General features: G+C 41.6%; 1 protein-coding gene and 1 pseudogene across 1 annotated transcript; both read left to right on the forward strand.

Annotated features, from left to right (window-relative positions):
* The first annotated feature begins 338 nt into the window (after positions 1–338).
* On the forward strand, positions 339–1,433 carry LOC128627044 (olfactory receptor 13-like; annotated as a pseudogene).
* A 12,036-nt stretch (positions 1,434–13,469) lies between these two features.
* On the forward strand, positions 13,470–16,857 carry LOC119045816 (olfactory receptor 13-like). The gene is made up of 2 exons (XM_053662986.1): positions 13,470–13,495; positions 15,921–16,857. Exon 2 carries the CDS (start codon positions 15,925–15,927, stop codon positions 16,855–16,857), a length of 933 nt encoding a protein of 310 aa, XP_053518961.1. The 5' UTR covers positions 13,470–13,495; positions 15,921–15,924.
* Positions 16,858–17,353: the final 496 nt, after the last annotated feature.

Here is a 17,353-nt window from a genome sequence, read left to right on the forward strand (position 1 = left end):
CCACAGGCTTCTGGTCCTCCTTCCCACCCTCGTGTGTGGGTACAGGGCCAGACTAACAGCCCCCCCCCCACAGTGTCCATGTGTGCACTGGGGCTCGGGACTCCTCCCAGGCAGGACCCCAAAGCAGTCCTGCTGATTGACGAAAGTGTCCACTGATAGGGAGGCAGTAGGCGTGTTAGTGTGTTAGGAACTGTGGTGGAAGTTTGGAAATAAATGTAAGATTTACAGAACACTATAAAACACTGGCATTTAATTAAAAAGGTAAAATAAAATGTTTCTGCATCATTTGCAGTGTATAGGATTCACTTAGTGGTGAACCAACAGAAGTGTCACTGAAGATGTTTTCTGAGGGAAGAAACGATGACACACACAGGTCTACCTTGTTAAACACGTCCCTCGGGCACTCAGACCTGCTGAGCTCTCTCCCTTGTCTCTTTCCCAGGACAATGGGGGGCAACCAGACTTCTGTCACAGAGTTCCTCCTAGTGGGATTCCTGCTCAGCCCAAGGATGCAGTTGCTCCTGTTTGGGGTCTTCTCTGTGTTCTATGCCTTCACCCTGCTGGGCAATGGGGTCATCCTGGGGCTCATCTCACTGGACTCCCAACTGCACACCCCCATGTACTTCTTCCTCTCCCACCTGGCCACTGTGGACATAGCCTATGCCTGCAACACGGTGCCCCAGATGCTGGTCAACCTCCTGAGCCCAACCCAGCCCATCTCCTTTGCTGGCTGCATGACACAGACCTTTCTCTTCTTGATTTTTGCTCTCACCGAATGTCTTCTTCTGGTAGTGATGTCCTATGACAGGTATGTGGCCATCTGCCTGCCCCTTCAGTATTCTACCATCATGAGTTGGGGAGTCTGTGTCACCCTGGCAGTGACTTCCTGGACTTTAGGAGTCCTCCTGACGTTAGTACAAGTGGTTTTAGTCTTACCATTGCCTTTCTGTGGTCCTCAGAAAGTGAATCACTTCTTCTGTGAGATTCTAGCTGTTCTGAAACTCGCCTGTGCAGATACACACCTTAACGAGGTTGTGGTTGTGGCTGTGGCAGCATTGGGGCTGGTGGGACCAATGTGTGCCATTGTGGTCTCCTACAGTTATATTCTGCATGCCGTCCTGAAGATCCAGTCAGTGCAGGGGCGCCAGAAAGCTTTCTCCACCTGCTCCTCTCACCTGTGCGTGGTGGGACTCTTTTATGGCACAGCCATTATCATGTATGTTGGACCCCAACATGGGAACCCCCAGGAGAAGAAGAAATACCTCCTCCTGTTTCACAGTGTTTTTAATCCCATGCTGAATCCCCTGATCTACAGTCTGAGGAACAGAGAAGTCAATGCTGCTCTGAGAAGGAGGCTGGAAAAGGTGAGACTTTTGTGAGAGTCTCTGAGTCAAAAAGTAACTGAGCTTCCAGGGACCCGAGAAGTCACCTCACCTGAGACATACACAGGATACATAGGAATATTCTTGTTCCAGGGCATCCTTTGCATGTTCATGAACTTCTCCTGTTACTACCTCCTTACAAAGCCCATTCTGCTCCCTCCCTCCAAGGATGTTGCACAAGAAATGAGCCCCACTTCCAGCTGTCTGCATGGTGTGCACACCTGTGATACGGTCATGAGAGATATTCTGAATAAGAGGAAATAAATTTATGTATTTCGTAATGAGGATTTGTAGACAAAATTGTAATGAATAAACTAAGGTATTGGCAGAATGTGTAAAATATAGGAGTTGAGACTGATTACATAGTAATTACTGAAATATTTTAAATTTAGCATCTGTCATCTTAAAAAATTGGTCTACATTTTATTATTTGCTTGTTTTCCTGCATATGTCTATGACAGTGATGTTTTCCGAGGCATCAAGAACTTAAATTAGGAAGAGCAGGAGCCAGGACTACAAGGGAAAAAGGATTGAGGTGTAACTCTGATGGAACTGACAACAAAAAGAGAACCCTGAAAGATGTCAGGTGAAACACACAGACACATTGGAAGTTTCTCTGCCACTGTATTTCTTGCCTTTGCAGTGTAGGTGGAGATCCGGGATGGTGGGGATGAGAGGAAGAAGGCAGAATCGATGTAGCTGAGAGTCCTTGGGAGAATGCACATTTTCTCCCATTGGTTCAGTCAATTGTCTCCTATGGAAAATAACCAAAACTTAGAGCATTCTCACAAATAAGAGCAGAATGGGTTGTCCTTGTTTGTGCTATACTGTGATGCCTGTTTGAACAATGATAGGAGGCTGTAAATAATCAGTAATAATTTGCTCTTTAAAGTAAGAGATATGAGGTGAGTTAAATAACCATTTTACTCTAATATGAAATCCAACACAATTTTGAATAGAACACAGTTTAAGAGGTCGTGGGAAATGATGTATAAAGAGACCTTTTCAAAAGTATCCTCAACTTATATATTACATTCAACCTGAACACTTAAAGTGGGACAAAAGGAAATATTTACTCTTAAAATAATGTGTGTGTGTGTGAAGAGTTTTTGAGGAAAAAATAAGGATTTCTTTCTTACTAAGCTTCTGTTTTATAAGGAAGTCTGCTATGTACCTAGACATTACTACATAAAAAAAAAGGGTTAAAATTTAGCAATGATTTTGAACTTAGGAAAAGCTGGGATTTTTGCCAAGTTCTCCTAGTTGCTAGATGATGCATTATACTTAAATTCTATGGAATTTACATTTACTATATGTAAAATAAATTTATTTTAGGTGCCTGCCTTAAGGGTTAAGTCCCAGAGAAATAGGTCTTGATGCATTCATGAAATGTCATGAATGTAGAGATGTTAGACAAAGCCTGAATGTTGTGACATATATTGGTTTGGACCCGAAAACTCCATATTAGTCATGAGAAGCAGGAATAGATGGATGGAGGGGTTGTTCTGCAAGGGTGAGGGGTTTACAGGAACGATTATAAAGGACACATGGCCAATAACAAGGGGAGGTGGAAACACAAGGAAGAGGTGGGGGGCGCTGGGCTGGTAGGAGGGTCTGTGGGAAAGGGCAGAGAACTGTACTTGAACAACAATTTTTAAAAAAGAGGGGAGAGAGGGAAGGGAATTTAAGGGGGAAAAGGGGAGGGACTTGGAGGAACAAGTATGAAGGACACAGGGACGTTAACTAAGGGGGGTGGAAATGGGAGGGAGGTGGGGAGCATGGGGCAGGGTGGGCTGGGATGGGAGAAATAGACAAAACCTGTACTTGAAAAATAACTAAATACATTTAAAAAATAAATAAATAAATAAATAAATAAAGTATTTACATTAGAAAAAAAAGAAAATAACTAAATAAAATTATTTAAAAAATAAAAGTGTTTTAAAAAGAAATGTTCAGGGGAATTCATGTTCATTTTTCAAATCGGTTGCAAAAACAGCTCTCGTCATGAGGAGGAGATCACTCAAAGGTTTGAGTACGGTGATTTGGGGCCCACAGTGCTTGTAGTTATGCAGGTTAGCTCATTCACTTACTGATGCACCGTGCGCATTGGTCCATGTACATGGAAGTAGGTTTGCCTTAAAGCCCAGAGAAAGTCAGCGCCAGCTCCAGCAGCAGCAAATCAGCTCTGTAAGGTCACCTGGTGATGTATTCACAGTGGGGAACTGGAAGAGAGACCTTTCTGAGGAAGAAGACTGCCAGTCTAGTCACCTGTCAGTAATCTTTATTAAGTCCCCAGTTTCTAACTAGAAGTCTCCTCTGAGTGAACTGTTTTTTTTTTATTGATTATGCCATTGCATTTGCTCTATTCCCCCCTCCTTTCCCCTCCACCCTGCATACCCCTCCCCCACCATTTCCCCCTTTAGTTCATGAACATGTGTCTCAAATTCTTTAGATTCTGTATTTCCCCTACTATTCTTACCCTCCCCCCTATGTATTTTCTATCTACTGTCTATACTACTTATTTTCTGTACCTTCTCCCCCCTTCCCCTCCTCCCACTCCCCTGTTGCTAACCCTCCATGAGATCTTCATTTCTATGGTTCTGCTCCTGATCTAGCTATCCTCTTAGTTTGCTTTTGTTTTAGGTGTGGTTCTTAATAACTGTGAGTTTGCTGTCCTTTCACTGTTCATCTTTTTTATCTTCTTTTTCTTAAGTAAGTCCCTTTAACATTTCATATAGTAAGGGCTTGGTGATGATGAACTCCTTGAATTTGGTCTTATCTGAGAAGCACTTTATCTGACCTTCCATTCTAAATGAAAGTTTTGCTGGGTAGAGCAATCTTGGTTGTAGATCTTTGGTTTTCATGACTTGGAATACCTCTGTCCAGCCCCTTCTTGCCTGTAAGGTCTCTTTTGAGAAATCAGCTGACAGTCTGATGGGAACTCCTTTGTAGGTGACTGTCCCCTTAGCTCTTGCTGCTTCTAGGATTCTCTCCTTCATTTTAATCTTGGCTAATGTAATTATGATGTGCCTTGGTGTGTTCCTTCTTGGGTCCAACTTCTTTGGGACTCTCTGAGCTTCCTGGATTTCTCGGAAGTCTATTTCCTTTGCCAGAATGGGGAAATTCTCCTTTATTATTTGTTCAAATAATTTTTCAACTGGTGGTTGTGCCTTTCCCCCTTCTGGTACCCCTATAATTCGGATGTTGGAACGTTTAAAGATGTCCTGGAGGTTCCTAAGCTTCTCCTCATTTTTCTGAATTCTTATTTCTTCATTCCTTTCTGTTTGATCATTTTTTTCTTCCGTCTGGTCCTCTCCCTTGATTTGAATCCCAATTTTCTTTCCATTACTATTGGTATCTTTTGTATCAGCATTCATTTCAATTAATTTAGCTTCCATAGGTTTCTCTAATTTGTGACTAAAATCCACCAGTTCTGTAAGGATCTTTATAACCAGTGTTTTGAACTGTGCATCTGAAAGACTGGCTATTTCTTCATCACTTAGGTCTATCGGTTCTGGGGCTCTGAGTTGTCCTAGAGCCATTTTTGGTCTATTCGTGCTGTTAAGTGAGCGGAGCGAAGCCTTAGTTGTTTACCAGGATGGGGCGACCCAGGTTGCTGGTTTGTGACGCTGTGTGTGGGGGCGGGGTCAGAGAGGGAGCAATGGCGTTCCTCTCCGCTAGCCCAGCGCATCCAGTGACTCAAACGCCTCGGGCTTGCTCATCCGATCCTAATTTTGCGAGCCTGCTGCACCGCGCGGGTTTCCCTTCTCACTGGTTTCTCCGGACGTAAATGCGCGCGACCGACCGACCCACCGCGCCTCTACCCTGTGCGCTCCGGCAGCCAGCTCACTGGCGATCAGCGCCCTCGGTTGCCTGCGCGCACCGCGCACCCCCCGGGAATTTTTTCTTGGTAACCTGCTCCGCTGCTGGCCTCGCTCCTTGTACCGGTCCAGCCGAGTATCTAGTTGTCCTTTGGACTCCGTATTGTCGATTTTCCATGTGGCTTGGTTGTGACTGCTGTTAAAAATAGTTGTTCTTAGATTTGGTTGTGCACAGAGGTGAGGTGGAACCTCCACCTACTTCTCCATCTTGGCGGAAGTCTGAGTGAACTGTTTTAACAACTTAGTTCCTTTTTTGAAGTGTTGAGGAGTTTAAAAAAAAAAGACCAACATAATTAGAACACAGCATTAAAGTGTCTTTGTAAACATTCTCAGACACTTTAAAAATAATTCCCCAAATTATCAGGACCGATATAATAGTATATATTAAAATGAAGATACAATTGGTTGATAAAATTATATAGGATTCAGCCCTGGCTGATGTGACTAAGTGGATTGAGTGGTGGCCTCAGAACCAAAGGGTCACTGGTTAAATACCCAGTCTGGACAAATGCCTGCATTGTGGGTTAGGTCCCCACTAGGGGACATACGAGAGGGAACCACACATTGATGTTTCTCTCCCTCTCTTTCTCCCCTGCTTCCCCCTGTTTAAAAATAAATACATAAAATTTGAAGAAAAATAAAATTACGTAGGTTTCAGGTGTACAGTTCTGTAATACATCATTGGTATATTGTAATATGTGTTCACCACGCTGAGTCACGTGTCCTTCCATCACCATTTGTTGCCCCTTTACCCTCTTCTACCTCCCCCTACTCCTCTCTGCCTCTGGTAATCACCATACTGTTGTCTTTGTCTATGCCTTTGATCTATTTACTTATTTTTGCTTAGTCCCTTCAACTTTTTTACCCAGCCCCCTAAGTCCCTTTCCTCTGATACCTGTCAGTCTGCTCTCTATCTATGAGTCTTCTTTCTCTTTCATGGTAAAGCTTTGAGAAAATAGGTAATACCACACTGTGCTTTTATTGCCCAGGACAATTTGGTACATAATAGCAGAGATGAACATTGCAAGTGAGTTGTGATCCAGTAATTCCCATTTAAAGAGGAATTTAAATTCCCATTTATTCTTTATCCAAAAAAATAATTATGTGAGCCAAGAGTCTTCTTTGTAGTGCTAGTTTGTGGTAGGTAAATATTGAAAACATCCAAAATTTCCAACAGTAGGAGACAGGTAAAATACATATTAATAAGGAGCATGCATATTAAAGAATATCTTCTTAAAATACAGGTTTTGTTGTGTATTTATTGGCTTGCAAATATTTACAATTCATAGTACATGAAGAAAAGATTACTAATGCCATATGTATACTACACAATTATTGAGGGAAAACTCACAGAGATAATAAAAAGTTTTTCTTCTATGTGCATGTTTGATTTTTGAAATCCAATTCTAGTGAATTGCCTCTATAACAAATATACAAATATAATGTATTGTCTATTTGACAAGTATAAAAGTTTTGAAAATTACAGTTTTAAAAGAAGAATATCTGTGAAACAAATAGAGGTTTATAAATCTGAGCATGTATAGATAAGGAAAGATTATGAACTTGAATAATGGAGAATCCAAGAAAATAGGAGCCAAGATATGCATTAAAGAAGAAGACAAGACATTTGGAAAAGGGAGGTGATAAGCATCCCATGAAATAACACAAGCCAGACTGACTTTTACTGATTCCTTCTACTTGTCAAACACAGTGGCCAGGTGGTATCCCACAGACTTTAGCTGGTCCCTGAGGGTGGTACCATAGAGTGTACCTTCTCACCCCTTTGAGGTGAGGTTGGCCACTTGCTTCCAGAGTCTTTATCTCACACCAAGATTGAATAGGAGACTGACTCAGAAGAGTAGGTGTGTGCCCTTTACTTGGGGAGTAATGATTACTCACCGTAACTCTCTTTTCCCCACTAAAATTACCTTTAAGATGAAAGTTGTGAGCAAATGATAAATTGACCAATTATACCACTTAACTCAATGAGCTATTTCTATAGGCATTAAAATGATGACTGTATAGATTTTATACATATATAGGAAAGAGTTATTATAAAAGTTAAAGGGAAATGAACCAATAATTGCAAATGTCACTTAATTGCAATTATGGTACACATATATGCAGTAAAGAGTAAAATCTATGACACAGTATAATATTGGTTGTAGGGTGGTAGAATGATAACTGTTTATAACTTTTAAAAATTGTGCTTTGTGCTTTAGGAAGGTTTGGAGGTGCCACATCACTGGGTTTATGTGTGAAATTGTCTAACCAGTGCGAGCTTGTACACCAACTATGCTTAAATTATGGTATACATGAAAATTTAAAAAACGGAAGTAAATTTAGCTACTGGAGTTTTGAGAATTTTAAAAATACCCTTAAATTTTATCTCTGCCTTTATTGTAAATACTATAGAATAAAGGATCATTTTGAAAAGCCACCCAACTCTTTCTTAGCTCCTGTGGGCAGCAGAGCTCAGTGAATATGAAGATCAGATGGGCTGTAATGAGAACAGCTACCGTATTTGTCCATCCCTCACCCAGTGCTATGCACTGACCATCAGTAGCACTCAACACACAATGTGTCATCCAACCATCCTAACCAGTCCAGGAAGAACATCCTATTATCAGTCTGTTTTATGCATGCACATATCAGAAAGTAGCAAACATCCGACTTCTACTGAGTTGCTGTCACTGCTGAGCCCTCCATCCCTCTGGTCGTCCACACTTAGGGAGCAGCACTGATTCTCCTCTGGGTCTGAGCTGTCAGTGTGGCAAAGATTGGACCTCAGAGGGAAGAGATTATGTGCTGTCTTTAGTGCTGTCTGTGATTAGCTAGCATGTTTGCTTCAAGGTAAAGAATAAGCAAAACTCTTTGTGCATCACATCTAAACCTCACCTTCCCGTTAGTGTTTTCAAGTAATTCTTGTGTCTGTCCCTTAATGAACTTTCAGGATGAGTGATGTGGAGGTTGTTGTTTAGTGATAAACTAGAGACCCCTACATCTGGTATCCAGCTGACAATGTTCCTTAACCAAACAGGGACATTTGTACTTACAATTTTTATTTTTTAGTCTTAACCCAAGGACATGCTTATTGTTCATTAGAGAGAGGGGAAGGGAGGGAGAAAGGCAGAGAAACATAAATGTGAGAAACATCCATTGGTTGCCTCTTGTGTGTGTGCCAACTGGGACCAAACCCGCAACCCAGCTCTGTATGGGCCCTGACCAGGAACCGAACCCCCAGACTTTCAATTTATAGGGCTACACTCCAACCTACTGAGCCACACCAGCCAGGGCAGGTTACTTCTTTTAGTGGCTTCCAATTTCTGATGTTGTGTAGGTAGGGAGCTCTGAACAGACTGGGGGCCTGGAGCAGGGAAAAGGACCTTGCTCCTTCCTGTCTGCCTGTTGTTCTTGTCAGCCTTGCCCAACAGCTCTTGGTAGTGGCAGTGAAGGCCCCCTGCCCAGCCTTAGTTACTCAGCTTCCCAGAGCCGGGCTCAGCATTTCCTGCTGGGTCCACAGTGCAGTTGGGGCACCTCTTCTCTTCATAGGGTCAAGCCTGAACCACATCTCCTCTGACCTTCTGGATTCTAGGCACCCACCTTCTGCTGTGTGTCCTTGAACCCTAGGGATGGTAACTTCACAAAGTTCTGTTTGTTCATCCCAGAGCTCTGTGTTTAGTGTTATAGTTCCTCAGTATCCTTGTAACCATTGTGTTGTATGAAAGTGTGTCTAATATCGCACCACACCAGCACCATTTCTGTTCCCTGTTTTATCCCATCTGATTCACAGAGAAGTGAGAAAACACTCTGAAATTAAGACACTTAACACAAATGATTGCAATCAAAAACGTGTGAGCAGGAATGAGAATGGAAGGACAGAACACTAGTATAAAATATTTCTAAAGTTACCTGGTGCTTTTCATAATGATCCTGTTATTGTGCTGAATGCATGTGTATACTTGTACCCTGAGTGAAAATACCCAAGAAATTCAGAAGTTTGGTCTCCAGCGAAGGGCAAAACATCAGAGGTAAAGTTAAGGGGGAGCCAGGCCAGACAGTGCACAATAGCCTTTGTCTATAAAGCTGTCAGAGGAAAGAAGCATAAAAGCCAAGGAAAGGATGCTATCCAGAAAACCCAAGTGATAAGAGGTCTAAATGTCTCAATATTTAAATTAAATACAAATAGATTAGATACTCTTATTTTCACATTGATTTTTTTTTAACCCATGAAATACAGCTATATAAAGTTGATAAGAGCAACAAAAACACAATCCAAAACACAGGCTGGGGTAGTGGCAATGAAGAACATATCCTCTGCAAATATATAATTAGGTGATTCAATAATAGAATAAGAGACGGATATTTATATTTACATCTATATAAGGCAAAAAGAATTGGTATAATAAGAGATACGAGATAATAATAAAGGTAATAGCCTACAAAGAAGGTGTAACAGTCATTAATATGTATAGCTGTGACAACATAGTCACAAAATGGAAAAATCACCAGAGAAGTCTATTGAAAAGATTTGTAAATCTTACTTTATAGTGGGGAATTGAGTAAAATGCCTTCAGAAACAAATTGATAACACTGAAAAATGTGATATCCAAGCTCTGATAACAAGATTAAGAAGCTTTCCCTAATAAATATATAAAGAATCCTATGCCTGGACTTCCGCCAAGATGGAGGTATAGGTGGATGTGCCGTGCCTTCTCACACCAAGTTTAGGGACAACTAAATATGAGCATCAGAAAACACAACCAGAACACGGAAAATTGAACTTTTCGGAAGTCCGGTAACAAGAAATTCTTCAGCCCGACCGGTAAGGGGCGAAACCGGCGTCTCGTGAGGGGTTGCACAGGACTCCGGTCTGAGGGACCCAGGCGCGGAATCCAGATGCGCGAATCCAGACGCACGGGTTCCAAACCCAGGATTGGACCTAGTGAGCCACCGAGCAACCCACCAGGTGAGCGACTGCTAAGGAGACAGTGGGGAGGCGGTGCTGCGTGTTGACTGCGGTTGCCTATCTGTGGGCGAGCAGACAGGCGAGGGAGTGGGCGCTTGGACCAGGCCCGTTGGTCCCCGTGGCTTGAGGCAGTAGAGGGCGCCGCCATTTCCCCGCTCTGACAACGCCCCCACATACAGCGTCACAACCCAGCGACCTGGGAGTCCAAGGCACCGCTTCTCACATTTAAAGGGCCAGAACAGACCAAAAATGTCCCAGGAAGACCTCAAAGCGCCAGAGATAAATCTAAGCGACGAAGAAATAGCAAAACTATCAGACGCACATTTTAAAACACTGGTCATCAGGTTCCTAACAGATCTGGTTGATTATAGCCACAAATTAGAGAAACATATGAAGGCTAAACTAAGGGAAATTAATGGAATTCCACAGGAAACCCATAGAGATGAAAAGGAAACTGGGACTCAAATCAATGGAGTGGGCCAGAAGAAAGCGAATAATGGCCAAACAGAAAAGAGTCAAGGAGCAAGAATTCAAAGAAATGAGGAGAGTCTTAGGAACCTCCAGGACATCTTTAAACGCTCCAATATCCGAATTATAGGGGTACCATAAGGGGGAAAGACACAACCACCAGTGGAAAACTTATTTGAACAAATAATAAAAGAAAATTTCCCCAATCTGGCAAAGGAAATAGACTTCCAAGAAATCCAAGAAGCTCAGAGAGTACCAAAAAAGTTGGACTCAAGAAGAAACACACCAAGGCATATCATAATTACATTAGCCAAAATTAAAATGAAGGAGAGAATCCTAGAAGCAGCAAGAGCTAAGGGGACAATCACCTACAAAGGAGTCCCCATCAGACTGTCAGCAGATTTCTCAAAAGAGACCTTACAGGCAAGAAGGGGCTGGAAAGAAATATTCCAAGTCATGAAATCTAAAGACATACAACCAAGATTGCTCTATCCAGCAAAACTTTCATTTAGAATGGAAGGACAGATAAGGTGCTTCTCAGATAAGATCAAATTCAAGGAGTTCATCATCACCAAGCCCTTATTATATGAAATGTTAAAGGGACTTATCTAAGAAAAAGAAGTTAAAGAAACATGAACAGTGAAAGAACAACAAGCTCACAGTTATTAACAACCACACCTAAAATGAAAGCAAACTAAAAGGACAGCTAGATCAGGAGTGGAAACATAGAAATGAAGATCTCAAGGCGGGTTAGCAACAGGGGAGTGGGAGGAGGAGAAGGGGGGAGAAGGTAGAGAAAATAAGTAGCAAAGACAGTAGATAGAAAATAGATGGGGCGGGGCAAGAATAGCATGGGAAATATAGAACCTAAAGGACTTGAGACACATGGACATAAACTAAAGGGGGGTAATGGTGGGGATGGGGGGGGCAGGAGGGGAATGAAGGGGGAATAGAACAACTGTAACAGCATAATCAATTTTAAAAAATAAATTAAAAGAAAAGAATCCTATGCCTGAGAAATAGAGAATATGTTACATGGAAATTAATATAAAAATTGCAAAATTGACTATATACAAAGCAATAAAAGCCCTCAGATTTTTCAAAAATCAATACCCCAAGGATTCATTATTTTACACAGCAGGGATTATAAATTAAAAATAAATAATAAAGATAATAAAAATATTTGAAACCTAAAAGTGTACTTCTACATAATTTGTATTTTTCTGATGATGTTAATGGTGAAAATTCTGAATATCAGTCTTGAGATGCGCAGCCAAAGTGGTCAATAAATAGCAAGTTTAGAGTGTAAATTACATTTAGTAGCAAATCAAGATAAACTTAAAAGGTAAAATATTTAACTCAGGAGGATACCATAATAAAGGATGAAGATACAGTTATAATATAGTTTATATAAGAGCAAATTTTATTGCCAAAAAATAAAAAAATAATGAAGACCATTAAAATATAAACCTAGGTCTTTTTACAAATGCCAGTATAATAGATTCAACAGAGGAGGAAAAAAAAAGGGGGAATGGTATGTATGAAATAATGTCAGGAACAAAAATTTATATGACCAATAAATAGAAATTTAAAAATGACAGTATCAGTATGAGGGCACCGTATCTCTGCAGTATGTGAGGATAGTGTCTGGACTCCCGTCACCAATGAGCCTCTCACTGGACAGGTTTAAGGGTGGAAAGCCCATCTCAGACCTACTGCAGGTGATGCTCTGGCAGTTGAAATAGTCCCTCTATTGTTTCCTTATAGGTCGGCATGTACACTGAAATAACTTTGGGAAATGATCTTCCACCACCTTTGTAATCCAGTGTAAGGATAGAGGTAGATAAGAGAAGAAAAGAAAAATGTAAATCACCAAGGCACCACCAAATTGTCTCAGTTGCATTGGCCAGAACTCAAAAAGGGGGTCAGTTTCCATTTCAGGAAGGAGAGGCAACAGTAGTAGTCAGAGTCTGAGGGGAAACCTGTCTCTTTCCCCCTTGACTCAGAGTCTCTGGAGGTGATAAGATAGAGATTGTTTCCTGTTGAGAGTTTCCTTCCCTTTTGGCACTGCAGTGAAATCCTACCAAACAGGATTTAACAAGTCCCCTTGGGATGCCTTCCCCTTGTCCTGGCCCCTTGTACAGGTCCTGCTACCTGGTCTCTGGTTTCTGGTTTTACTTTTGAGTTGTGTTCCTTGTGGTGACTTGATGAAAAAATACAGAGGATACATGTTGAGGTCAGGTGTGCGATAAAACTCAGCCTAGGCTAGAGGATGGGAAAAACCTCTGGGCCCAAGCTGCTCTGTGTAGCACCTACTCTATCTGGAGGGTTAGTAGGTGGGGAAATTGAGTTCTTGAGCCATAATGAATGCAAGGTGTGGTCATTGTAATGTATGAAGGAGTCCCAGAAATTATTCTAGAGTTTCTACATGGATGAATATGCACGCCACAGTGAGTGAAGGAGTCACAACACCACCATCTTTCCACAATGTCCCTGTGGAGAACGCCAGAGATTAGTCCCTGGAGAGCCCCTTTCCCCTGGAAGGGAGCTGATGGCAGTGTCCCTGGTGGCTCTCTATCCCTCCCTACACCAAACACTCAGAAGTATATTGAGAGGTGGTGGAGTGGAGCAGAGAATCAATCATCTCTTCTTGTCAGGCACCCTTTCTCCTAAGAGAGCCTGATGAGACAGCAATTTCAACACTAACTCACAGATACTATTCTCTTTATTAGTGTATTTTTGCTTAACCCCAGTCACATTCTACTGGTCTTCTCATATGTAGCTGTAAGTCTGTGGTAAGTTCCATATGTTGTCCAGTCTTTGTTCACTATTCAAATTCAGACAGGCTGTGATAAAAAATCTCAGAACAGAATTGTTATTGTCTGTCAATGCCATGTGGTGCTGTTTATAGACTTAGCTAATGGGATAATTTCAGTCACCAGGTCATTTAGAGACACCTGAGGTTGATCATTTAGTGTAGAATTCCTTGTTTAAATGATAAGATACATTAGCTGTTTGAGAGAGTTGCTTGGAAGTATTTCCATTGTGCCATGAAACTCAGTCATGTTTTCATGACATAATGAACCAATTTGACCACAAAAGGAGTTTGATACAGAAGAGTGTCTTGAAAGTTGTATTTTTGGAAGTGAACTTTCACTTGGTGCATTATTTGAAGATGAGAATTATCATCTTTTGAGTCCTTTTAACAGTCCTGTCACTCGAAGCAGGTTCTGTACCCCAGCAGATAGGAGTTGTCTTCTCTGTCCTCAGCCCAGTCGTGTGAATGAACATGGAACATGTTCAGTAAATGTCTGTGGGTCTTTGTTTTGTGTTTTAGCTACTGCAGCAGAGAGGAGGAAGATGACATGACAGTCACTGGTCCTGCCTTAGGTTATTGTGACCATCATAGGACATTTTAGAAATACCTTTGCTGTCTTATTTCACCCCAAATGTGGCAACAAACCTGAAACAAAAAGGGCTAACACTTTTCTATACATTTAGGGCCAGTGAATCCTGTAGTTGGAAGAGATCTGAGCATTTTTCTTGCTTGCCTTCTCCCATAACATGGGAATCCAAACCTCTGAGTTAAAGCATTCACTGACTTAAAGCTCGGTCCTACTAAAACAACCAGCTTTCTTCATGAAGGTGATCCAACTGTTGTGGCTTTATTTCTCGAACTAAGATAAAATCATCTTCGAAGGTTTCTGCTGTGAATTCTGATTCTTCCTTTGAAGCAGGATGAAGCCTTCACACTTTTGCTTATCAAAAATTGCAAATATTAACTTATGCAAAAATTTGAATGGAGAATCGATATGGGACTGAAATTATGGGTTTTTGTGAGATTCTTATTTTAGTGAAATTAAGATGGGTGCTGGGCTGAAGAAGGATATGGAGTCCGACAGACAAGGAAACAGAAGCAGTGGTTTAATGATTACAAGTCAAACCTTCGAATTCCAACCCTGGTAGAAGTACTTTTCTAAAGATTGATAAACCACAGAAAGTAAAGGTTCATGATAAATAATATTTATCATGAAATTTATCAATAAAATTTATCATTTTCCTGTTAGAGTTAAGCTGTGAAATATGTCGAAGGTTGTAATGGTATGAGTATATAGTTAGAGCTTAAGCTCTTTCCTTGGATATTGATCAGTAGTTTTAAATCCCAGGCCAAGACCCATCAAGAAATCTTTCAACCAGCATTTTACTAGTGAAGTAGAGTAGAAAATAATATAGAAAATAGCAACTAGTTTTGTACATAATAGGGAATCAAGTGCATGTTTCTGTATGTGTGTGTACCTATACACATAACATATAAATTCTCCACAAATGTACAGGTATAGAATATAAATATATACAGATAAGAATATAATAAGGATTATATTCACATAATGTATACCTATATGCACATGATATTCACATGATATACATATATGACAATAAGGATTGAAGGGCATATGTGTCCATATATGAATATGTTACTGTATACATACCATATACTTGATCCACACAACATACATAGAGCATGAATATTCATATAAGGATAATGTGTCATGGGTAATATCTTTCCATGAAACAGCATGATCAGAGTAGAACATCTGTGGGTACAAAAGTCAAAAGACATAGTTCTCTCCTTTAAATCCAGCTAAAGTGGTGGCAGTCTGCCTGCCATTCTCTCAACTCAATTCAAGATGACGCTGCCAGTAAAAATACACAGCTAACCAGTAAGTCATTGAAAAAGCACAAATCTGTGAGATCCTCCGATAGGAAGATCTCCCACAGGCGCCTGGTCTTCCCCACCCTCACGGTTGGGTACAGGCTCAGGCCCACAGCCCCCTCCTTATGGTGGCTGTGTGTGCACCGGGGGTCGGGACACCTCCCAGGCAGGACCCCAAAGCAGTACTGCTGACTGAGGAAAGTGTCCACTGTTAGCGAGGCAGTAGGTGTGTTAATGTGTTTTGAACCGTGTTGGAAGTTTGGAAATAAACTTAAGATTTACTGAACACAATAATACAACACTAGAATTTAATTGATCAGGATAAAAAAAGTTTTTTCTGTGTCATTTGCAGTGCATAGGATTCGCTTAGTAGTGACAAACAGGACAGAAGTGTCACTGAAGATGTTTTCTGAGGGAAGAAATGGTGACACACACAGGTCTACCATGTTAAACATGTCCCTCGGGAACTCAGACATGATGAGCTCTCTCCCTTGTCTCTTTCCCAGGACAATGGGGGGCAACCAGACTTCTGTCACAGAGTTCTTCCTAGTGGGATTCTCACTCAGCCCAAAGATGCAGCTGGTCCCGTTTGGGCTCTTCTCCCTGTTTTATGCCTTCACCCTACTGGGCAACGGGGTCATCCTGGGGCTCATCTCACTGGACTCCCGACTGCAAACCCCCATGTACTTCTTCCTCTCCAACCTGACCATTGTTGACATAGCCTATGCCTGCAACACGGTGCCCCAGATGCTGGTCAACCTTCTGAGCCCATCCCAACCCATCTCTTTTGTTGGCTGCATGACACAGACCTTTCTATCCTTGACTTTTGCTCTCACCGAATGTCTTCTCCTGGTGGTGATGTCCTACGACAGGTATGTGGCCATCTGCCTGCCCCTTCGGTATTCTGCCATCATGAGCTGGAGAGTCTGCCTCACCCTGGCAGTGGCTTCCTGGACTATAGGAGTCCTCCTAACCCTAGTAGATATGGTGTTACTCTTACTGTTGCCCTTCTGTGGTCCCCAGAAAGTGAATCACTTTTTCTGTGAAATTCTAGCTGTTCTCAAACTTGCCTGTGCAGATACACACTTCAATGAGGTTTCGGTTGTTGCTGTGGCAGCATTGGGGCTAGTAGGACCACTTTTCACAATTATGGTCTCCTACAGTCACATAGTGTGGGCAGCCCTGAAGTTCCAGTCAGCAAAGGGGCGCCGGAAAGCTTTCTCCACCTGTTCATCCCACCTCTGTGTGGTGGGGCTCTTTTATGGCACAGCCATTATCATGTATGTTGGACCCCAACATGGGGACCCCCAGGAGAAAAAGAAATACATGCTTCTGTTTCATAGCCTTTTCAATCCCATGCTAAATCCCCTGATTTACAGTCTGAGGAACAGAGAAGTCAAAGCTGCTCTTAGAAGGAGGCTGGAAAAGGAGAGACCTTCCTGAGAGCCTTACAGTTAAAAAGTAACTGAGCTTACAGCAATCTGAGAAGTCACCTCACCTGAGACATACAGAGGATACTGAAAGATGCTCTAGGCCTACGGCATCCTTTGTATGTTCTTTATGTTCTCCTGTTACTACCTGTGGAGAAAGCCCATTCTTGTCCCTCCCTCTGAGGATGCTGCACAAGGAAATGAGCCCTTCTTCAAGTTCTCTGCGTGTTGCATGCACTTGGGATATGATCATGACGGATAATCTGAATAGATGAAATAAACTTCTGTATTCCATTATCAGGACTTGTAGACAAAATTTTATTGTAGAATCCAGTGTATTGGCAAAGTATTTAAAATATAGGAGTTGAGACTGATTACATAGTTATTATTAAAATATTTTAAATTTGGCAACTGTCATTTAAAAAATTGGTCTACATTTTAAATATTTGGTTATTTTCCTGCATATGATTATGACAGTGATGTTTTCTGAGGCATCAAGAACTTAAATT

Source organism: Artibeus jamaicensis, unplaced genomic scaffold (genome assembly GCF_021234435.1).
Source record: "Artibeus jamaicensis isolate MK-2021 breed Jamaican fruit bat unplaced genomic scaffold, CSHL_Jam_final contig_1044, whole genome shotgun sequence".
Taxonomy (NCBI): domain Eukaryota; kingdom Metazoa; phylum Chordata; class Mammalia; order Chiroptera; family Phyllostomidae; genus Artibeus; species Artibeus jamaicensis.

What these genes read in the sequence shown, in the direction of transcription:
- LOC119045816 (XM_053662986.1), top strand. Translation starts at nt 15,925, where the DNA reads ATGGGGGGCAACCAGACTTCTGTCACAGAGTTCTTCCTAGTGGGATTC.